At 27.1% G+C, this 23,258-nt stretch overlaps 4 protein-coding genes across 6 annotated transcripts; 3 read left to right on the plus strand and 1 right to left on the minus strand.

The window, feature by feature from the left end:
* The first annotated feature begins 1,207 nt into the window (after positions 1-1,207).
* Positions 1,208-2,631, plus strand: LOC124921859 (E3 ubiquitin-protein ligase ATL4). The gene has a single exon (XM_047462559.1). The coding sequence runs from the start codon at positions 1,273-1,275 to the stop codon at positions 2,335-2,337; it is 1,065 nt and encodes a 354-aa protein (XP_047318515.1). The 5' UTR covers positions 1,208-1,272; the 3' UTR covers positions 2,338-2,631.
* A 5,115-nt stretch (positions 2,632-7,746) lies between these two features.
* LOC124918971 (10 kDa chaperonin 1, chloroplastic) lies at positions 7,747-10,550 on the plus strand. Its single transcript, XM_047459061.1, has 7 exons — positions 7,747-7,878; positions 7,975-8,033; positions 8,102-8,152; positions 8,518-8,583; positions 9,452-9,499; positions 9,594-9,623; positions 10,364-10,550. The coding sequence occupies exons 1-7, from the start codon at positions 7,797-7,799 to the stop codon at positions 10,430-10,432; spliced, it is 405 nt and encodes a 134-aa protein (XP_047315017.1). The 5' UTR covers positions 7,747-7,796; the 3' UTR covers positions 10,433-10,550.
* Positions 10,551-16,628: 6,078 nt separating this feature from the next.
* On the plus strand, positions 16,629-17,223 carry LOC124918970 (putative invertase inhibitor). Its single transcript, XM_047459060.1, has one exon. The coding sequence runs from the start codon at positions 16,658-16,660 to the stop codon at positions 17,216-17,218; it is 561 nt and encodes a 186-aa protein (XP_047315016.1). The 5' UTR covers positions 16,629-16,657; the 3' UTR covers positions 17,219-17,223.
* Positions 17,224-17,714: 491 nt separating this feature from the next.
* On the minus strand, positions 17,715-20,256 carry LOC124921683 (vesicle transport protein GOT1-like). Of its 3 annotated transcripts, none has more exons than XM_047462372.1 (7): positions 20,151-20,256; positions 19,768-19,841; positions 18,833-18,924; positions 18,660-18,740; positions 18,476-18,573; positions 18,322-18,403; positions 17,715-18,043 (listed from the first exon to the last, which is right to left on the minus strand). In XM_047462372.1, the coding sequence occupies exons 2-7, from the start codon at positions 19,796-19,798 to the stop codon at positions 18,005-18,007; spliced, it is 423 nt and encodes a 140-aa protein (XP_047318328.1). In that variant the 5' UTR covers positions 19,799-19,841; positions 20,151-20,256; the 3' UTR covers positions 17,715-18,004. The 3 variants fall into 3 exon arrangements, with proteins under 3 accessions (XP_047318328.1, XP_047318330.1, XP_047318329.1); XM_047462374.1 differs by having other exon boundaries at positions 19,768-19,806; positions 20,151-20,213; XM_047462373.1 differs by lacking the exon at positions 20,151-20,256 and adding an exon at positions 20,063-20,095.
* Positions 20,257-23,258: the final 3,002 nt, after the last annotated feature.

Consider the following 23,258-nt stretch of genomic DNA (forward strand, 5'->3'; position numbering starts at 1 on the left):
TTTTTTTCCTTCAGATAAATGGATAAATATAAATTTATGTAAATGATTAACAAATATTGTAAATGTGGTTAAACATTCCAATTATTCAAAAATATTTTAAAATAAGTTATGACATAAATATTTGTAAATTATTAAAAGAAAATTTCTTATCTTAAAAATAATATTTAGTTTTTTTTTTTTAATTTTGAGAAATAAATTTCCTTTCTAGCCTGACAAAATGTGGTGTACACTCCCACCCATGTCTCAACCTCTTTGGGGTCTGAGTTCAATCCCAAGTTTCGCTCATATAGTTAAATTGATTTAATAGATTTGTAGGATATATACTTAATCCGCAAAAATTAGTCGTTCACCAAAACCAGCGTTCTAAAAAGTAAAATAAAAATTTGTGAAATAATTTTGTAAGTTATCTATATTTTTAGTATTTTTCAACCTTTAATGATAAATTCATAATTTTAGAGATTTTTTTTTTTTTTATGAATAATTAGGTTTTACATTTTGTAATCCCATAAAAATGCATTCATTAGTCTACCTACTAGCTACCGTGAGAGAAAGACCATACTTATGACTATGGTCCTCTTTTCCAATTATTAAATTTCATTGTCCTCCTAATAATAATTTTTAAATTAATTTGCAACAACCCAATTCAAATGAAAATTATTATTATTTTTTTGTTCGGTAACATCATCCCAATTTTCAACCATCTTGACTTACTATTTAAATTTATATTTTTTTAAGTAAAAATCAAATTACATTTTTGATAAGTTTTTTTTTAATAATTTAATATATATATATATATATATGTGTGATATTATTGGAATCCATATAATATTTAATAAAGATTAGTGTAATACAATATAATAAAATATGTAATCATTCTTAATTATTTTTCCCTATTTGAATAATACTATATATTCTATTACTATTTATACGTGAACATATCAATATTGTTAAATCTAAATGAAATTTATACTATAAAGAAATATGATTCTCAGAAAATAGCCAATTAATATGAAAGATTTGTATTTATCATATAATAATTTACCATAAATAAGAATTAACATAAAAAACAGTGAAAAGAAATAATGGATTTTGACATTCTATTACACGTGATTCGCACGTGCATAAACGTCGCCAGCGAAAGTTAATAAATACACTTCGCCAACCTCTTAGGGCAATCGTTTTTTTCTCTCTCTTACTTTCCTTCTTCTTCTTCGTTTAGAGAGCTTTAAATACTCTCTGTATTTCCCCGCGCCCTATTTACTCCACGTAATAATGCCTCGTTCATATCTTCATCTCTTTGATCCTCATCCACCGCCGATTCTTCCGTTTACCGGCGGCGATTCATCACTCGGCGGCGGCGGCGACTCGGTACAGGTATCAGGCGGTGGAACGACTCATTCGTCTTCCTCCAACACTGCATCTTCAATCGTAATAGTCATTATAGTTATTGCATCTGCTGTTATTTTATCCGCATCTTTGTACTTAATCCTTCGATGTATCACTCGCCGATGTAATCGTTCCGTTAGAACGTTCTCTGCTGCAGATGACGTTGTAGTTCTTCCGTCGTTACGTAATCGGAATCAGAATGATTTCTCTATGGCTGATGACTTGATTAGTTCTCTTCCTCTATTCACATACGGTTCCTTAACCGGAGACATTGCAGGTGGAGATTGTGCAGTTTGTTTATCGAAATTTGAGATTAAGGATCAGTTGAGGCTGTTACCTCTCTGTTGTCACGCATTTCATGCTCAATGTATCGACGCTTGGCTTTCCTCGAATCAAACTTGTCCGCTTTGTAGGTCTACGATTCATCCGACTGAAGAAGATGTAATGAATAAGATCCTCTCGTCAACAACAACAACAACAACGGAGAATAATCGAGATCGAGGTAGTTTTAGAGTTGAAATCGGAAACGTGAGTCGTCGAGGAACGACATCAGATTCCGTTGATTTAACAACTAGACGTTCCTATTCTATCGGTTCGTTTGATTACATTGTTGACGAAGGTTTCGAAGTTCCAATCGCATCAACTCATAGTCGTGGATTATCCGACTGTACTGCCGCCGATAAGGAATCGTACACTTCAGCACCACCACCACCGGAACCTCCAGGTGATGCGGTGGCTATCAATGTCGCTGATCATCAACGGAGTTGGCTTAGAGACTACATCGACAGACTGGCTTCGATTTCATCTCGAACGCTGTCGTTTCGAAGCTCCGGTAGAATACTTACCGGAAGTAGTCGCCGGAGTGAGACGGCGGTTGCCGTCGAGGACTTGGAGGCGAGTCGTCTTGGAGAAGAAATTGGGGAATTGTTCAGATGGCTATCAGGGGTATGATTCTGTTAATTCCGTAAATCTATAAGGGCAAAATGGTTAATTTCTCCCATCTTTTGCTACATCCACTCCATATTAAATTTTGTTTCATCCATGAGTGGAAATAGCAAAGAATGGGGAATAACGGTTTTCTGAACAGATAAACTGAAAATGGTTACGAATAATCTCCTTCTATATTTTACATGAGATTATTAGCTGTGTAAATTAGTTTTAAAAAAATGAAATATTTTCTTAGTTGTAAATCATTTCATTTCGATTTCTCTATTATATTATTATATATATTAATTGTAAGTTTGCTATTTCCTTAAGAAAAATGCTCATTTTAGCATAAAAGGATAGTGTTTATTTATTTTCATGAAATATAATTAATTAAGATATTTATTTCCTTTAATATTATTGATCTCTTTAAGGCATAATCCCAAAATTCTGCATGATTTGATTCCTAGAAATTTTAAACCTTTTTTTAAGCATGATAGCTTGATTCATAGATGTTGACTTATTAATATTACAATCTTTTGCTATTATTTTAAAACTGTAATATTATTATCTCAATTGTATTGAAGTTTTTGCTTTAAGTTTGATTCCATTAATAAGTCTCTAAGTTTAGTTTGGAATTTTTAAAAATAGTTAAAATTATTTGATTTCTATTAAAACTTTTGTGGAAAAGTCATCAATTAAAATGAAAAAAATATAGAATTAAGAGGTAATGTTTATTATGGTTGGCAAGAAATGTCAAAATGGATGAGACAAATATTAGATCTGTATTTGTTTGGTACTTAAAAAAATATGATAAAATTAGTCTATCTGTAATTCCTATTTTCACTAAAAAAAATGATTTATTTGTTGGATTGTTGTATGTGACAAGATAGTATTTTTGAAATGTATTTTATTGGTTGGTCAGCTAATTAAATAATTAATTAATTATAAACCCTATAGAGAAAAACATAAAAGAAAGCGTAAAACATGGATCTAATGTCATCTCGAGCATGAAAATGTAGGTATTTTTAGCTGAACAAATTATTTTATAATTTTGTCAAAGTCAAGATAATATAATGGGTAAAATTGTCAATTTTTCATATGGAAAGATATGAAGGAAGGAATAGAAACAAAGTTAATTCCTCTTTTATGTAAATATATTGTCTTGACTTATGAACTTTGAGTGTTTAACAAGTTGTATTGTTCCATTCATATTCATTTGACAAGCAAAGGTTTAATTAATTTATTTTAATTAATTAATTTAATCTAGACTATATTTAAAAGTAAAAGTGAATTGTATGTAGCCACTTTGTTTTTTTACACTCAAAGCTAGATACTTCTACTACTATATTTATTGACTTCCACAGTAATTTTTTTTTTATTTTCTGAATTCCTTCATTTGCCCAAGATTAACATTAACTAGGAGTAAATATTCTCTTAGTTCAAGAATTCTTTGGACATTGCAACAAGGCTAAATAAGAGTGTGAAATTCAAATTAACATTAATTCTCTTAAGATTGGAATTGACATTGATTATAATTTATTTATTGAAAAAAAATATAAAATTGTAATTCAGTTTAATTCCAATAAATAAATTATAAAATTGTAATTCAATTTAATTCCTATATTTGTACAATAATTAAATAAAAATAATTTGAATATAGATTATCTATATTATCGAGATATTAGTTTGACAACAACCTATTATGATAACTTAATTGTAAAAATATTTGTATATGGTTCGATTCTTATTAAGGAAAAAAAATATTGGTTCGACAGGTTAAGTTTTTAAATTAGAAATCATCGGTTCAACATATTAACATTTTATATTCTAAAAAAAACAAAATATTAGTTTAACATGTTAATTTTCTAAATTCAAACACAATATTGGTTTGAAATGTTAACTTACTAATTGAATAAAAAATTAAATATCGATTCGACATTTAAATTAAAAGATTTTTGGTTCAACACGTAATTTTTTTTAAATGATAAAATAATATGATATTTTATTTAAAAACTATTGATAAAATCAATATTAAATTTACAATTCTGAAATAAAAATAGTGAGATTAAAAATTATAAAATAATAATAGTTTAAATTACATTGGAATTCTAATTCTAATTTCAATTTCAAATTTTTATTTCTAAATGTTATACTAAACTTAAGAATTAAAATTATACCATATGTTTTTTATTTACTAGTCTTCAAACTCATTTATTAAAATTAATTAATTTAAACTTGAGATATTTGATTTTTTTTTTTTTTGGTTTTTGATGTTATCTCCAAATAGTTAACACAGTCAGTTTTTTTAAATTATCAATGTATCTAGGTTAGTATTACAATCTCGTTTCATTTCATGTGGTTTCAATAATCATTAAACCCTAATCTAATAGCCTAGTGGAAATATGTTCTTTGAGAAATTAAGGGCCTTTAGAAATATGGTCCCAACTAGACTGTAGTTTAGTTTGATTCAAAATAATTCATTAATAACTTTTACAAAGTTAAAACGTTTGAACTAGTAGTGAATGAAATCAATCCATTTTCTTTTGAGCATGGAAGCTATTTAATGATTGGTTTCATTCATTGAGAAAAATACATGTGTATAATACATACTACTTCTTTTTCTATAATTTGTTTATACTAGTTTGGGACGGAAGCATAATTTATAGTTGGGGTGGGTTTAAAAAAAATAGAATAATTTTTAAAAAAATAACCAGAAAAATTTAGATAAAACGAGTAATTAAAAATAAGTTTACCATTTTAATAATTAGATATACAATCATTAAATTATACTATTATTTTTTATAACGTAAATTTTTTTTCTAAGTAATGGACTAAACATAGATATGTCTATGCTAGTCTCAAAACAAGATAATTGAGTTTACATGAAAAATATAATTTTTTCAATTTAATTAGTTGTTTCTTCGTCCAATATATACATTTGAGTAGCTAAAAAAAATGACAACGGATTAAGTATATAGTCCGCAAACACAATTAACCATTTAACCAAGCGCAGAACTTGTCATCTAATAGATTCGAATTCAGAAATTTAGGTTAGTATCCACCTTTTATTTTATTTGCGCTAAGTTAGAAGGGGGAATTTAAGTGGCTAAAAAAAAAAGTGTGTAATCAAAGTTTTTTTTACCCTTGATTCACAAATTTGTAAAAGTTTATAATTTTTTTTTGTTGTTGATAAAGGAAATGTGTTATGATCAAATTGTACTTCATATGATTTTTTTATTTTTTTTTACTTTTATATTAAGGGTGTGAACGGTTCGGTTTGATTGGTTTATTGATTGAAATGCACATCCAAATCATTGGTTTAGTTCGGTTTAAACGGTTTAAAAATCGGTTTTGTCAGTTTAACCGATTTATTCAGTTTAAAAACACAATTATCAAATCTACATAAATAGTTATAAAAAATACTTAAAATCTGTTAATAGACTATAAAATCAAAATATATATTTTTTACTCAACTCCAAAAATGAATGATAAACTTAAAGTCTTAAACAACAATGAAAATGGATAATCGAAGTTTTTATTTTTATCTTTAGTCATTATTTTCGATTTCGTCTTTGATTCTTGAAAAATAGAAACTGAAACTTTGAATATGAGGGCTAAAAGCTATCTTTATTCAGTAGAGAAAATGTGTGAATAGAGATTAACATTGTAATCCTGTAACGTTGAAGATGAATGATCAAATTCATCCATTTTTAGTATAAAGCTTGAACAGTTGAACTTGCATTTTAGTATAAAGCTTGAGCAGTTGAACTTACAGGTTGCCGCGGCCAGCAGATAAGACTGGGCAGGCTTACATTGAACAATGAAGAGTCTAAAGTATAATTTACTTTATTATTATAATATATAATTAAATATTAATATACATTACGGAGGAAAAGGAATAACATAATCATATTATACAAAATCAGTATATTCAGTTCGGTCGGTAAACCGACGGAATATGATACCGCAAATCGACCAATCGAACCGTATAACTCAGTTTAGTCAAATCAAAACCGATCGGTTTAGATGATTCTGTTTGATATTCGATTTGGTTTGAACGGTTTTGGTCCAGTTTGAACGGTTTTCTTACCCTTACTTTGTATAAAAAATTTGTACTATAAATATTCCAAATTTAGTTTTGTTTTTCTTAAAGACTATGGCAGAAATTTAAGGTATATTTAGAGGTTTTATCAACAGAAGTTTATCGTTTTTTTTTGGATAAATTTAAATTCAGTCCTACAAAATCCGTTATACTCTATAAAGAATTTTCCTTCTACCCTTTATTTAGAAAAATTTAATGTATCAAATATTATTTGATCTATACCATATTGGCATATTGTACTATAAAATCAAATAATTCATATATTATGATATATTAGTAATCTAATTCTAAAAAAAACTAATAAAACAAAATAACTAAATAAACCTAATAACAATTTTAAACAATTTCTCTTAATAAACAAAGATAAAAAGAAAGCTAAATTGTTATATTTATAAATTTTATTTGTACACCATAAATTTAATAATATATTTAAAGTATCATGTTAATTTGTGATTGATCATATATTCATGAATTAAGTCGATATAAGATATGAAAATTACTTATAAAGTCGGTTTGAATGCCCTAACCTAGGTGTATTTATATTGACTACAAGTAGAGAAGCCACACTAATTTGTTTCCACTAATGTCTCCATTTTTTTTCTTTTTTTTTTTTTTTTTTTCTCTTTTCTTTGGTGCAGTTCATGTAAAAAATAATAATTACTAAAATTATCATTATAAAATAAATATATTTATTTTAAATATAATATTGAACTAATTTAAAAAAAAATATAATATTAAAATTATTATGTATAATTATAATATTAAAACTAAATAAAATATATTTAATATATTATATAATATTAATAAATTGTATAATAAGAAATAAAAAATGAAATGATATAAGAAAAATGTTATAAATAGAGATAATAGTTACAATTTTATAAAAATATGATTAATAAACCTAACAACACTATATTAAAACATAAATAGTATCTCTAAGTGACTCAAATTATGCTGTGTGTTACTGCTTATTTTATTTCGGTTAAAAATTAAAATTATATATACAACTTTTTGTAGCTTTGAAATTAATTAAATATTTATTTGATTATTAAATTATATCTAATTAATTAATTAGTTGAATTAACAATAAAAAATGATAAAAAATAATTTGAATCATTTAAAGTAATCATATTGGACTAGTCTAAAGTAGTGCCGTTGTTGTTTGTCCGCTCCACTCATCGTAGGAGAAGGAATAAGTTTGGGCCGTCGTTGGCCCATTTTGTTAAGCTCTTTGTAAGTAGCCCAAAGTCTTACGGCCCAATTACCTTCAGGTTGATTAATTTCTTGAAATAATGAATATGAAATCAAAATATTAACCGTTCTTCTTCTTCTTCTTCATCAGAAGCTCAGTTTCCATTTTCTCTCTCTAATTTATCTTCTAATGGCGTCTTCATTCATAGCAGTAACTAAACCTTTCACGGCTCAAGTAATTGATGTTTCTCGCCATAGTCAGAGACTTTCAGGTTCGATCGATATTATCCATTCATTTGTTTGTTTGCTTGCTTGCTTGCTTGCTTGCAATCGTCTCTTTTCATTAATAATGCTTTATTGATCGACAGGTGCTCGTAGAAATTTCCTCAGAGTGAATGCAATTGCGAAGAAATACGAACCTTCAAAGGTTTATTCTCTTAACTCTTCCTTCCTTGCTTCGGTGCTTATACACTTTGAGCTTCTACTATATTACAGGTAGTACCGCAAGCGGACAGAGTCCTGATTCGCTTAGAGATTCTTCCTGAGGTATTTTGACTTTGAATTCTCTCTGTTTTTCTCTATTCTATTCAATTCAATTCAATTGTAGTAAGAATTCGTTAGCCAAATTTTGAGGAATAATGTCTTGCGACTTGCATCTTGAGCTAGCTAGCTAGCTAGAGAAGAGATTTGTATGCAAAATTATGCTTGAGAGTTGCACAAAACTATTCAACATATGTCATTGTAAAAATCTTCTAAATTAGGTTCAAATTCAGAGATTAGATACTTCTATAATTGATCTACTGATGGAAATTCAATCTTTAATAATAGTTCCAGAGAAAATATAATCACACTTATAGGAGTGTCTAACAGATCTTGACAGTTTTTGACGCGGTTCATGGTTTCATTTGCAGAAAACAACTGGTGGAGTAATGTTACCAAAATCCGCAGTGAAATTTGAACGCCACTTACTTGGCGAGGTAAGCTTAAGCATAACAAAATATATATATATTAAAGTTTGTATTAATCATGTCATGAATTTGCATGATAGCCTCCAAGGATAGAAGTTGTAATCAAACCTGCTCAATCTCACAAAATGTGTCTTAATCCTCCTTCCACCACTAACCCTAAATCAACAGGACCTCTTGTCTTAAGCTTCTCAATCAAATCACATTATGTTCACTTTCAAGCTTAGATATGTTTGTATTTCTTTTATTTGATTTTCACAAGTCAATTTAAACAATTCTCATAGGATTACATTGCTTTCTTTAATTCCAAAACCTTTGTCTTCCTTCCATACAATACTGATGCACGCCGTTTATAGAATTAGAAGAACTTTAAGAAAGTTGCTCCTTTATTGATCAACCCCGAATTGGGAATAAGAATGATAAAAACGTTACAACTATAAGATGTGATTAGAAAGTGTTTACAACCAGAATAGAAGATGAGAACTAAGAAATCAGTCTCTTGACTAAAACCAAATCACCCCTAATCTAAATATGTCATCAGTTTATTATACTACAATTCGGGTTATAGGCTGATAGTAAATTGGCCTTGCATTTTGTGGGTTTAAATTTTAGAGAGAACAGGTGGTCCAAACACACTTAATCACTACTTTTCTATGCCTTCTCTTCTTGAGCCTACAAACCCTAACACATATGAGATACCTGTGCTACTTATTTTCCCGTCTTTCTAAAACAATACACTCATTGATTTTGTCTAATCACAGAAAAACTAATCATTACACAAGGGTAAAGAGACATATTTGAACATTGTTCATATTTTAATTTTGTTTCATTGTGACATTATTATGATTATATATATATATATATTCTCTTTTCACTTTAGGTTCTTTCAGTTGGTGCTAACGTGGAGCAAGTAGAAGCTGGGAAAAAGGTGGGTGAAAACTGAAAACTTGTCGTTTCAGTAGTTGCGTCGTCATTTGGATTTTGTGTTATACATGGTATGATTTTCCATTTTCTTTTTGCAGGTTCTTTTCTTAGACATAAATGCCTATGAGGTTGGTATTATCGTGCCTATATATATCACAATTTTTTGATCTATCAACCTGAGCCTCTAAAAAAATTTACATTTATCAAAAGTCTTTTTATACCAAATGAAACAAAAAATTCACACAATAATATAGATCATTATTCAAAAGGTTTAATGTTTATATCAAATAAAGCCAAAAATCAGACCATAATTTGGAACAGGAGCCAAAAGACAATCTTATACCAAGAAAAATCATATTTAATCTGAACTTTAGCAAGTTTCTAATGAATTCTTGGCAAAATAGACCATGTTGAAACACTTTTTGAGCTGGAAAATTTCATTGTAAGCACTTTTTCTTGTGAAGTATCTTATACAGATGTTAGTTAGATGAGATATATTCATAAATTTGTTCACGTTTTCATAAACCTAATCTAGCTCCAGTTCCAGAAAATGTTTCCTAACTAGCGACATGTCATTAAAGTCATTAACTTAGGGTAGTTCAAGCGGTAATGTCTTGTCTAAAAGATCAGTCTCATGTTCGATTTGTACTAAAAATGGGGATCGTGCTAGCTTCCTCTAGATAATAAATTCTGGTTTCTAGAGAAAAGAAAAGTAAAAAAAGACATTATTATGGTCATTAACTCAAGATTTTTTCTCAGACCCGAAGAAATCTCAGGTCTTTAGTTTGCTATTGAAGTAGTGGAATTATACATTTGATTTTTTCATTTGTAATTTTGTTATGAATAATTTTTTCTTGGCACATTTAAGGTGGATCTTGGATCTGATGCTAAGCATTGTTTCTGCAAAGAAAGCGACTTGTTGGCTATAGTTGAGTGAGTATAGTTTCATCAATACCGCAAAACCATACAAAATGTATTACATAAAATTTGTTTGTTTGTTACTAATCTTAAATGCTCCAATTTATAATTTATAGCATAAAATGCTTCATTGCTCCGTGATGTTTGGTTTTAGAACCTAAGCATTCAAACTTATTTAAAAAAAAAATTGAGAATCGTTTTTTATTTTACGGTCAAACCCTCTATTCCAAAATTTATAGGTAGAGCTTTAGGTGTAAAACATCTATAATAACAGCTAAAACAATTCTCAATTTTGTTTAAATTTTGGATTCTCAAAATTATATATATATATATATATATATATATATATATATATATATATATATATATATATATATATAAATAATGATTCAGTTGGGAAAGGGCAAAGGATTATCAAAAGAAAGTTGTTACTTCTTTCCCATACCTTGGTCTTTATTTTATTAAATAAACTAAAACATTTTTTTGTTTCTTATTACAGTGTTTTAAGAGGAACGATCAGTGAAAGCAATTTCACAAATTCAACGTGGCTTGTAACGTTGTCCCCACGTCTCGAAACACGCTTATTTCGGGTCTCGAAATGGTCATTTCAGGAAGAAAAAAAATTGTATCGAAATAATTATTTCGGGACATTTTTATTTTTCTTGTTTCTACTCACATGTGTTTCGCGATTCGAAATTAACGTTTAGAGACATTTTTTATTTTTTCTCTACTACCCACGGACATTTCAATACATATAAAAAAAAAAAATCTCTCTTACCCACATTCGCGGACTTGCTTTCTCTAAAAATTTCTTTAAGTTTATCATTTATCGTGTTTTAAATTGCTAGGGTAATATCCTTCAGTGCAAACAATAAATAAAATATACAATATTTGCTAGGAGAGGGGACAAGTTGAATGATTTAGGGCAAGAGTCTAGTATTAAGTACAGGTTACGTCATCCCATATTCCTTATTAAACTGAAAAAATGCCAAATTGGAAAGAAAAGAGTATAGTATCAAATATCTTAGATAAATTAATCCAAAGTTAACTTAAGTGGAAAGATATATGAGATTCAATTATAATGGTTAATACTTATTAAATTAAATTATCTATTATGACTTTAGTTTATGTGATTCTAAATTTGTAAGGACACACATAATAAATTATAAATAACTTTATTGTTTTTACTCATTAATTGATACAATTTTTCTGTTTATTATGTTCCTAATGACTCTAGGAGTGAGTAATCTAATTGATTATACTGACCTAATTGATTATATAGTAAAAATTGATTTATTAGGAACAGTATATATAATATAAATTTTGAGATATATCTAAGTTTAGTTTATAATTAATTAACATTTCTGTTGAACTTTTGAATTTTAATTTATTATTATATTTTATTTTAAATATGTATATATATAAGAGTGCTAATTTTTTATTATTATTGTTGATTTGTGGTTTTTTAAGTAATTTAATTTTTTTTTAGTTAAAATTGAACAAATTCTTCATTTTTAGTTATTCTTATATTTATTTTAGTTTAAAATTTAATTTTAAATTATTAATATTACTTATATATTTGTTTTCTTATAATTAATAAAAAAAAATATTTGATATTATTATATATATATTAACGGTTTTTTACTTTAGTTATTTAATTAATTTAAAAACAATTTAAATTTGAATAATTAAACTTATACGTTGGATAGGTCTGGTAGAGTATTGACTATTAGAGTTATATTTATTTAAAAAATTAACTGATTTTTTTTTTTTTTTAATTAAAAGAGAACTAAGAAGTCTGCCTTATTTTTTTTAATATAATTCTTTTGTTTTTGTTCAATCTTAACAAACACTTTTGTTGCAACAGTAAAAAAAATAATTTTTAATTATTTGATTTTGCAAAAAATACTTGGACATTTGAACATAAGCATACACAGGCCTACTAGGGAGCTCCCCCAACTTTAAAATGAAATTATATATATATATATATATATATATATATATTTGACATATATATATATATTTGACATGGAACTCTTCAATTAGTTTTATAACTTTGTAATGTAATTGAATGATAAAAATGGATAATCAGATCTCACCTTTAATTTATTTATTATATTTTAAAATATAATAAAAACTAATATAATTTATATCTATATAATTTATCTATAAATTAATTCATAATTATATTATTTTAATTTTAAATATAATTTTATTAAAATAATTATTATTAATAATTTATTTTATACTAACAATATTTTCTAATAAACAAATATTTATAATAATACGTCAATTTTAATTAATATATAAATAAGGTTTATTTATATAAATAAAGTATAAAAAATTATATATAAAATAATGTAAATCATATAATAATATTATTTATTTTAAAATTATATTTATAGAATAATTATACATTATTTTTTATTTATTTCAATATAGTTAATAATACAAATTACTTATAATTTTAAAATTTAAAATAATAATAGTGTTTTATATTTCTTAATTTTAAACTATATAAAATTTTATAAAAAATATAAATTAATATTAATAAATAATATAAAATAGTTACATTGGTTTGTTTCGGTATTTAAATAAAGAATTTGATATATTATTTTTATATGCATTAATATTCTATAATCGTAATCTCGAGTGTCTATTCACTTCATAATATGTGTTTATCGCGTTTTTTATTTCTGTTCTTATTTATATTTTTTATTTTTTTATATTCTCATAAACTAGGTTGAAATCTATTAAATTAGATTTTATATTTTTTTATATAGTTAGATTTGTATGAATTTATTTTTGTACTGCATTTGATGAAAAAATTATTGGAAATTACAAGTGAATTGTTACTTTTCTTACAAAGAGTAGATCACAATATAGTTCAAGCCATGCCATTGATTGCGAGTTTGTAAAATCAATTACAAAAATTTAGAGAAAATGGATGGCATGATAATTTAGACCAAGTTAACAGTTTTTGTCAATTACACTCGATCTCAATACTTGATATGAATGAGCATATGATAATTGATAGCAATGGTAGGCGGAGACAGTGGCGGACCCAGAAATATTTTCTCGGGGGGGCCAAATACATAGTAACGTAGCATTTTTTGGCGATCAAATAAATGCATTTTTTAATTAAAATTTTACTCGGTAATTACATAAAAATACTAACAAGCACAATTAAAAAATACTAACAAACACAATTACTAAATTATTCTTGTTCATGAGTCGGTACAAAAAGAAGACAAAATATCTTCATTACGTTGACTATACCAATCAATCAATTCAAGAAAATTACCTTTATTTGATGAACTACTTGACTCATCATGTCCTCGAAAAGGTAATCCTTGCCTCAATAGAAAGTGTGTTACATCAAACATTGTCGATAAACGGGTGCGATAATTTATTTTTATATCACGACCATGTGTACGTAAAACGTTTCTCATGTTATGTCTTTGATCTTGTAATGATTCAAATTGATTTCTAGCTTCATTATGACAACTATTTGAAGTTCCCATATGTCGATTGAATCTTTCTAATGCCCTTTACCAATTTTTATACTCATCTCCTATAAAGGTAACATCTACGTTTTCTCTATTTAAAGGTTTAAAAAGATAACACTAAAAACAAAATGATGTATCTTTTGATATGCTATGTTCTAACCATGTATATTTGATCAGTAACATTAGACTCATTAGTAGGCTTATTAATTGATTGAGAATGCTCAGACTGCTCATGTGATGTAGAAGTAAAAATTCGTTTATAGAACATCTCCATTATTCTATATCCTACATAAAATAAATAACTAAAAATAGATATGTGTCATAACCTAGGCCCCTAAATAAAATCTAACAAATACATTTATTTGTTGTAATAGTTTAAAACTAATTTAAAATTAAGAAATATAAAATAATATTTTACCTTTATATTAATATAAATTATTATTTTATCCTTATATTTATATAAATTATTATTTTAATCTTTATTTTATAAGTAATTTGTATTATTAATTAATTATATTGAAATTAATAAAATATATATATATATAATTATAATATAAATGTAGTTTAAAATAAATAATAATCTTATATGATTTTCATTATTTTATATATAATTCTTTATATTTTAAATTATATAAATAAATCTTATTTATATATTAACTAAAATTTATGTATTATTATTATAAATATTGTATCTTAGAAAATATGGTTGGTATAAAATAAAATTAATAACTACTTTAATAAAATTATATTTGAAATTAGAATACTATAATTATGAAGAAAATGTGAGAGGCAAGTTTGATCACCTGACCTCTATTATGGAAGGTCAACTCCAAAACCAGCAGGACAAAACCTTATTTGATAAATATATATATATATAAAATATCTTAAAACTTTTATGGTTGGGGGAGGCCCGGGCCCCCAAGGCCCCCCTTGTAGGTCCGCCACTGGGCGGAGAGGAAAAGAGGAACTCATCACTAATCTTAATCATTGTCGTGTGGAAATCTTTTGTCATGTATAATAAAAATTATTTCTTATCTATTAATCATTATTATTTATTATCTATTAATAGTATTATTTATTATTTAATGTTAGGTTGTTGACTTGATTATGCAAGAAATGAATAATCGTTTTTCAGAAGTTAATACTGAATTACTTGGCTGCATATCATGTTTTTATCTCAGAATTTTATTCTCCCAATTTGATATTCGTAAACTCATTCGTCTTGCCAAACTTTATCCTGAAGATTTCACAGACAGTGATTATTTATTTTTGAAACAACAACTTTGGACTTACTTATTTAATTTGCGGGATGATCCTCAATTTTCTTCAATTGAAGACTTGGAAATTCTTGCTCAAAAATTGGTTGCAACAGAAAAACATATAGTTTTTCCATTGGTTTATCGATTGATAGAGTTGATTTTAGTTTTACCAGTTGCAACTGCATCCGTTGAAAGAATTTTTTCTGCAATAAAGACCGTGAAAACTGATTTGCGTAATCGAATGGGAGATGAATGGATGAATGATAGTTTAGTTGTATATATTGAGAAAGATATTTTCTCAACAATTGAAAATGAGCCAATATTACAATATTTTCAACAAATGAAATCTCGTAGACTAAATTTGTCTTCTTTTATACCGACTCATGAACAAGAATAATTTAGTAATTGTGTTTATTAGTATTTTGTATTGTGTTTGTTAGTATTTTTACGTAATTACCGAGTAAAATTTTAATTAGAAAATGCATTTATTTGATCATCAAAAAATACTACGTTACTATGTATTTGGCCCCTCCGAAAAAATATTTTTGGATCCGCATTGAGCATACATTTCAATAATCTAAAACTAAATTAAAAAAATAAAAATAAAAGAAGAAAATAAGAAAAACATGTTGATATCCTCCAAAGTAAACGTTTTATGCTGTTGATTGAAGTATTGATCATTATTGGCTTTCCTTAAAAGTAAAGATTTTATTTCCATTTTCTTTAATATATTTTCCAAATAAATTAATATCTTAAAACTTTTCATTTTAATATATATATATATATATAATAAAAGAGTGATTTTGATTGTTATATATAAAATCTAATTAATATTTTATTTGTTAGACGTGATTCACACAAAAAGAATGTTTTATTATTTATGTCATGTTAAATACATGTTGACATAATAAATAGATTGATCTTATACACTTCTCATAACATGAAACACTATATATAATATAATGAGGCTTCTCATAGAACCCTATCCCCACATATGTCTAAATAACATGTGTATTGTGACTTGTCATAGCCAAATTATAATTTATTTATTTTATTCAAAATAATTAAATTCAACTAGGTTTATAAGTGATTATAGATAAACCTATTTATGATGTTTATGATTTTTTTTATTTTAATCAATTTTTTTAAAAAAATAATTATTATTACATTGTGGGAATTAAAGTAACCATCTAGTTAGAAATAAATGGTTAAACATTCGTCCTAGTTAAATCGGTGTTTATGAGTTAATCGTTTTTCTTTTAAACTTTACCAATTTGTGACTTTTTTTTTATTTTATTTGTTCCTTCATCTAAACTTTATGAATAATTTAATTGAGCTTATTCTCTTGCTTAATTACTAAAATGATTAATATATAGACCTGTTTGATTCAACAATCACTTATTTGTTCCATAACTATAAAAACCCATCTAAAGAAAGAACTCACTCATAAACCCTAAAAAGAAAGAAAGAAAGAAGATGAAGTCTTTGATCACCTTATTCTCTCTCCTTGTTCTTCTATCTCTCCTCCTCTCCACCATAACAACAGCTCAAAACCTAATAGAAAAAACCTGCAAACAATCATCTGAAACAAACCCAAACATAAAATACGGATTCTGTTCAAGTTCCCTTCAAGCCGCACCAGCCAGCCGTTGCGCCGCCCTTCGCGGCCTGGGTTCAATCGCAATCCGACTGGTTCGTTACAATTTGACAGACACGAGATGCGAAACGAAGATGCTTCTTAAGAACAATTTGACGATGGATCCTTTCGTGAAGTCTTGTCTAATGGATTGTTTTGATCTTTATTCGGATGCTATGCTTTCTGTTAAACAGGCGATGAAAAGTTTTAATTTTCAGAGATATGACGATGCTAATATACAGATAAGTTCTATTATGGATGCGGCGAGTACTTGTGAAGATGGGTTTAAAGAAAGGAAAGGATTGGTTTCGCCGTTGAAGAAGAGGAATGATGATGCGTTTGCCTTGTCGGCGATTGTTCTTTCTATTATGAATTTGCTTCAGAAACGATCTCAATATTGATTGTTATATATGTATTTTAGCTTATTATTATTATTGTATTATGATTGTCTTTATTTTTCTTATATTGAAAATACAAGAATGTTCTTTCATTGTCACGGGTAGAAAGAGAAGACCGAGCTGCTGCCCGTTTCTTTTAATGTTTTTTAAGGAAATAGATTAGTGTGAAAATATCTAGATATTCAAATATACCATCAAACTTGTAGATACTTTCAAATGGGTCTATAGTAAACCAGCGTTACGAAACACCACTCTCAGAGATGATTTTATTATATTCGGGTAAGAATTCTTTATCCAAATCTAAATATGTGCTCGATAAATGTCCGAGACAAGTAGGTTCACGAGTTTGACCCCTAAGTCTCACCAATCATTATCAAAACATCTAAAATTATTCTAATGCCAAAACAGTTATGTTTTCAAAATGAGACATTTTATTTGAATGGCGGTCTTCCTTTCAAGAACTAACAAAATGATTATAATCGAATTGAACAACTAACAATAAGCAGGAGGCACATATCTATTGCTCAATTGAACATATACGAATCGTGTTCTAAGTTTTCTATCGAAAATAATAGTGACAACTAACAACATCTCTCTTTCGCAATTCACCACTATGGTAACAAAAAAAAAAATCAACACCAACTTATACTTTTTTACTGTACCTACTTACCAGTTACCATCAGAAATGGATGGAAACAAAGGCCAAATCATCTTTTATCGATGAAACAGTATCTACAACAAGTGTGATCTGATCAGCCATTTAATAGGCGTTTCTTCTTTCTCATATCCTCAAACTGGCACTCTTCTGCCTCGGGTCCTCTCAAAGAACTGCATACACAAGAACTCAATTCAACAAGCCTAGTAAAAGAGTGAGCAATAACTCTACCCATCCCTACAACAAGCTAGCATAACAACCGACCATCATAACCTCCCATCTAGTAATTTTAATGAGAATCAAACATGAGACCTAAGTGTAATAGTTTTGAATTGAGCATGTTTCATTCCCACTAAAAAAAACCGTAGTCCAAGCCTCTCGGCCCTATGCTTGCAAAATACCTCTATCGATTAAAAAAAATAATAAATAAGCATTAACCGCTTGTACATACCGATGTTACAATAGGTTGTCTGAATATCAAACCGACAATAGGTATCCTCTGAAGAAAAACAGACAACGTCGGCCAGAAACCACTGCATGAAGTTTACTTGTTATTAGAAAACGATAAGAATGACATCATACAGAAAGAAGAAGAAGAAATCAACCTGAAGAGAATGAAGAAACCGTAAGTTTCTACAATCATGCCAATCATGGGCCAGCCAATGAGGATCAAGAGAAAACCCACACCGTATGAAATGGAGCCCTGGACTTAGGATAAAAAATTTGTATCATAGGATGAACAACAACACAAATGTGCAAAAAAGAAATGAAATTGGAGCGTCAGAAAACCTTGAAATTCTGTCGTCTCATGAAGAATTGAAGGGTTGATGTCACACCAATGGTTAAGGTAACTCCTGATACGAAAAGTATCTGATTATCAGAGATGAAAATAAAAATGTCAGAGAAGCGCAAAATAAAGTTGGCAACTGTATAAATGAGATTTGAGAGGTTAACTTCTTTACATTTCCAATGGCAATGTATCCTTTGTCAAAGAAGAATAAGATTCCCATTAATGTAAACAACACGCCAAAGCCAGTCAACCCTAGTCCAATTTCTGTTCCGAATGTGGAAATTATGATAAGAATTCAGTTAGAGTAAACCGATGATCAAAATGAAAAATTTGTAAACAAACTTAAATCTCAGATTCTCAGTTACAGATTGTATCAAAGAAGAACATTAGCTCGAAATTACTCAGCCAAGCTTACAAGTATGAAAGAAGCATAAGTTACTTTTGCAACCATGGAAAAAGCATATGATAAAATGCACTGATTTGATCTCATCACTAGATTGCTAATAGTGTTCCATACCCTCAAAAAGATCAACTAATGTTTATTAATAAAAAAAGGAATTTGTATGGTTTGAGATATATGATATATCGATTCAGATATGAACATTTTGTATGATTTGGTTTTCAGCTTGGGAATTCTTAAGTTCTACATTGGATTTGATTGGTATTGAGCCATAACCTCAATCATTGGATGTATCTGCCTTCTTTATCTAGCTACAAACTTAAAAATTTCTAACAAAAGAGGAACAAATCAGGCATGGTGCATCAAATAATGTAGGCATAACTTAATTTCTTGGTGCTAGAAATATTATAGGTTAACATTGAACCTTGACAGTTGCGAGATAAATATATAAAAACAACAAAAAACTGGTTTATTATATACTGTCAACTACAAATCTTTTGCATAACAAATAATCTCCATCATTGGCAAGAATTACAATGTAAACATTCTTAATTGGTCAAACTGTATCTAGCTTGAAGATCAAACCTAAACCTAATTGAGCTTAAAGTAACCAGGTAACAGTTGTGATCCACTATAATCAGCTTCCATAAAAGACAATTAGAAATTAACAATTTCTAGGTTAAGGAAATATCATTAAGAACACTTACTTTTCACATCGTTCGCTTCTATTGGAATCATCTTCACTTCTGAGGCAGAAACCAAACTCAAGAGCTCCAATAATCTGTCATATACAGAAATCAAAATATCAATCTCTTTATCACTCTACGCGATTTAACTGTTGCTGCAGAGAAACTCAATAGAGCAAAATTGAGTGTGTTTATACAAAGATTTACACACAAAGTATCGTTATCAATGAAAGAAACGTCTGTTTCAATCTCGTGATCTAGAGAAACGAGCAAAGATTATCGAAGATAAAGTAAACTGAAATGAGAAAGTAAATACCGATCGAAGCGATTCACATATAGGTCATAGATAGAGAGAGATATTCATGTATAGGATGATCTGAAACAGTAGACATGATTTGTAATACCTCTTCTTCCACAGGTTGGCCGTCCGGCGCCGGAAAATATCTCAGAAAGGAGAGATAAGACTGACTGCGATTACTTCTTATTTTTGTTTCATAATTTCATTTATACTTGCTATAAAATTACATGGAGGTTTATATACTAAATTGAAAATAATATTTTTTTTAATTTATGTTACAAATTATAAATTAATAAAGTATATTATAAAATTTAAAATTTTAATTATAATTTTCTTAAACATAGACAAACAAGAATTATAAAATTAAGATAGCTTGTTTGATATGGATTATTTGGGTCTTATTTAAAAAAAAATATTCTTTAATAAAAATTTAAATTTTATAAATAAAGTAAATATATTTTAATTAATAAATTAAATAATTTAATAATTAAAAAGATAACAATGTAATGCATAATTTTAAAAAAAAAATAACAAAAAAAAGAATACTAAAAGTGGAATGAGCTTAAAAATATAAGTAGGTAAAACTATACCTCAAAATAAAATTACTAACAACAATTGAAAATTATCTTTTTAGTTATTTAAAAGATAGGTTTAATCCACTAAAAAAATTAAATAGTATAAGAGAGGCTTGGTAAGTAATTTTTGTACTAAATGTATATTTAAATTTTACTTTAAGAAAAATAGCAATAATAATTGATTAATATAAAAAGAGAAATATAGTTTCTTATAATTAATGATTTACAATCAACTTGAAATAAACCGAAATAATTTAAAATTAAATGTTATTAATAAAGATAATATATCTATAACACTAACACTGGTATGTTATTTTTGTTTTCGTCTTTTAGAAAAAGTTAAGTGGGTCAAAAATAACTCAGCTTGTTAATCCAACACGAGTCAACTTAAAAAATATTAGATTAGGGTTGGGGTTTTCAAGTAAGGGTTGAGTTAAACCTAAAATTTGACCTAAAAAGTTGGATTTAGATTAATCTGAATTATAAAATCAGGTGACTCGTCGATCCAAACCCACCCGACATATTAAAAAATATCTTAACACGCCTACTCTAAAATATCTAACCCTAACTAATGTATATACATATTTCTTTCCTTTGTCTCTATTTCTCATCTCTTTTTACTCCTCCAATCTCTTATCTCTTCAACACCATCCTCATATATCAATAACCGAATAAGTTCACAACTTATCGATATTGATAAAGAGCAAGATAGTGTGGATGGTGTATATATGACGGATTTAAATACAAATCAACAAACATATAAAGTGGAATAGGTAAACGAATCAAATCATATTTAGTCCAGTTTTGTTATTTTGTTTTTAAATTAAAATATTATTATGTATTTTTAATTTTATTTAATTATTTTGTTAAAAAAAAAATCATTTTAATAGTAAAAAATCATTTTAAGTTGATTTACAATCCACCCTAATTAACACTCACAAAGTACTCTTTATAAAACGTACTTTTAACATACCACCATGGTTGAAAGTCAATATTGAAAAAAATAATATAATATTAAGTCCAAACATTCTTTCCCTTAACTTATAATACATTTAATAAATAATTATGAACAAAAAAAGTAGAGAACAAATTAAATAAAAAATAATAATAAATTTATTAAAAAATCTTTGAAAAAGTAATAAGATTTTTACACGAATCCACAAATTTTTCGAATCTAATTTCTGACATCGTCAGAGATAATGAAATTGTGAATAATTTTTAATGGCCTACTCTAGTTGTTAAATGTTTTCTAATTTCTTTTCAACCAGAAAGTGCACTAGAAAATTATAAAGATAAAGACTCATCTTTTAAGTCTCATTTTAGTCGTAACTCATGCCTCTCAATAGTCAGTAACAATTTCCGACATAACACATTATATACAGGATTGTCCCTAGGGTAAACCCGAAAAGCCCTCGAGTTAGGGCAACTCACTTCCCATGGCAGCCCATTTATTAAAAATAGTAAAAGATATTTTATTAAATTTGTTATAATTTTAAACCTAAAGTCTTATAGTTTAGTGGTTTGACATACGAATTTTGAATTTTATTTGGTTATGAGTTCGAATATCACCAAAAACATATATTTTAAGCTAGACCTAGGGCAACAAAAATAAATATCAACATTTTCTTCCTAGCCCATTTTCTCCCGGGGTTAGGACAGCACAAAACTTAGGGTCGACTCTAATTGTATATATATACTTTCAATAACGTGACAATGTAAAAATAGATGAGAAGCAGAATCAATCTCTTTATAACTAATACGACAATGACTCACAATAATCATGCATTTTCTCATACATATATCATAGTGAAAATTTTACTTTGAATAACACTCCAACCAAAAAAAATAAGATTTTGATAATCATCTTAAGAATCCCATACATTTTTTTCTACCTTAATTCCCTCTCTACCCTTAATTTTTATTTTAAATCATTAAACAAATTAACCATATAATTGGATCATAATTCAAATTCTAATTTCAATAACCAATCATTAATCATATAACTTAAAAGATTATTTTCTTTTATAAACTTAGTAACAAATACATGTGGTTTTCCTCCTATATAAAATTTCATTCATAATTAAATTAATAAAAATAGAACATAATTAAGTAAAATTTTCATTTTTGTTAATTCAAGATTGATTGATAAACGAACCACTACATAAGCAAATTACTTAATATTAATGGTTAATTTGATTATTTTAGTTGTGTACCTGATTTTATTTTTATTTTGTTAATTGGATGATTTTAGTTGTGTACCTGATTTTATTTTTATTTTGTCAATATTAAGTAACATTGTTTTGTATATATTAGTTTTTTACTTAATGTTAACTTAAGTCTAATTATTCATCACTTGCACCTTTGGATTTTGACAACCACTTTAAAATAATCTTCAAAAGATATTTTAATATATTTTTTAAAATCAAACTTACTTCAAGGTGTTAAATGAACCTAGAATAACTTAATTGATTCTTTAAATCTATAATACAAGCATTTATTTATTAATTTAAAAAGAAAAATAAATAACAAGTGAGAGAAAAATTAATAATGAAGAAATACGTATATATTTTTTATTTTTGGTTGACTTAATGTTTAGAAAAGAGAAGAAAATAAAATAAAATAAAAATATTATTTTTCCA

The sequence above is a fragment of the Impatiens glandulifera genome, chromosome 1 (genome assembly GCF_907164915.1).
Source record: "Impatiens glandulifera chromosome 1, dImpGla2.1, whole genome shotgun sequence".
Classification (NCBI taxonomy): domain Eukaryota; kingdom Viridiplantae; phylum Streptophyta; class Magnoliopsida; order Ericales; family Balsaminaceae; genus Impatiens; species Impatiens glandulifera.

What these genes read in the sequence shown, in the direction of transcription:
- LOC124921859 (XM_047462559.1), top strand. Translation starts at nt 1,273, where the DNA reads ATGCCTCGTTCATATCTTCATCTCTTTGATCCTCATCCACCGCCGATT.
- LOC124918971 (XM_047459061.1), top strand. Translation starts at nt 7,797, where the DNA reads ATGGCGTCTTCATTCATAGCAGTAACTAAACCTTTCACGGCTCAAGTA. An exon ending in AGAAATACGAACCTTCAAAG is followed by an intron (nt 8,034 to 8,101) that starts GTTTATTCTCTT and finishes ACTATATTACAG; the next exon opens with GTAGTACCGCAAGCGGACAG. An exon ending in AACGCCACTTACTTGGCGAG is followed by an intron (nt 8,584 to 9,451) that starts GTAAGCTTAAGC and finishes TTTTCACTTTAG; the next exon opens with GTTCTTTCAGTTGGTGCTAA.
- LOC124918970 (XM_047459060.1), top strand. Translation starts at nt 16,658, where the DNA reads ATGAAGTCTTTGATCACCTTATTCTCTCTCCTTGTTCTTCTATCTCTC.
- LOC124921683 (XM_047462372.1), bottom strand. Translation starts at nt 19,798, where the DNA reads ATGATTCCAATAGAAGCGAACGATGTGAAAA. An exon ending in GATACATTGCCATTGGAAAT is followed by an intron (nt 18,741 to 18,832) that starts GTAAAGAAGTTA and finishes TCTGATAATCAG; the next exon opens with ATACTTTTCGTATCAGGAGT. An exon ending in GGTTTCTTCATTCTCTTCAG is followed by an intron (nt 18,404 to 18,475) that starts GTTGATTTCTTC and finishes AACTTCATGCAG; the next exon opens with TGGTTTCTGGCCGACGTTGT.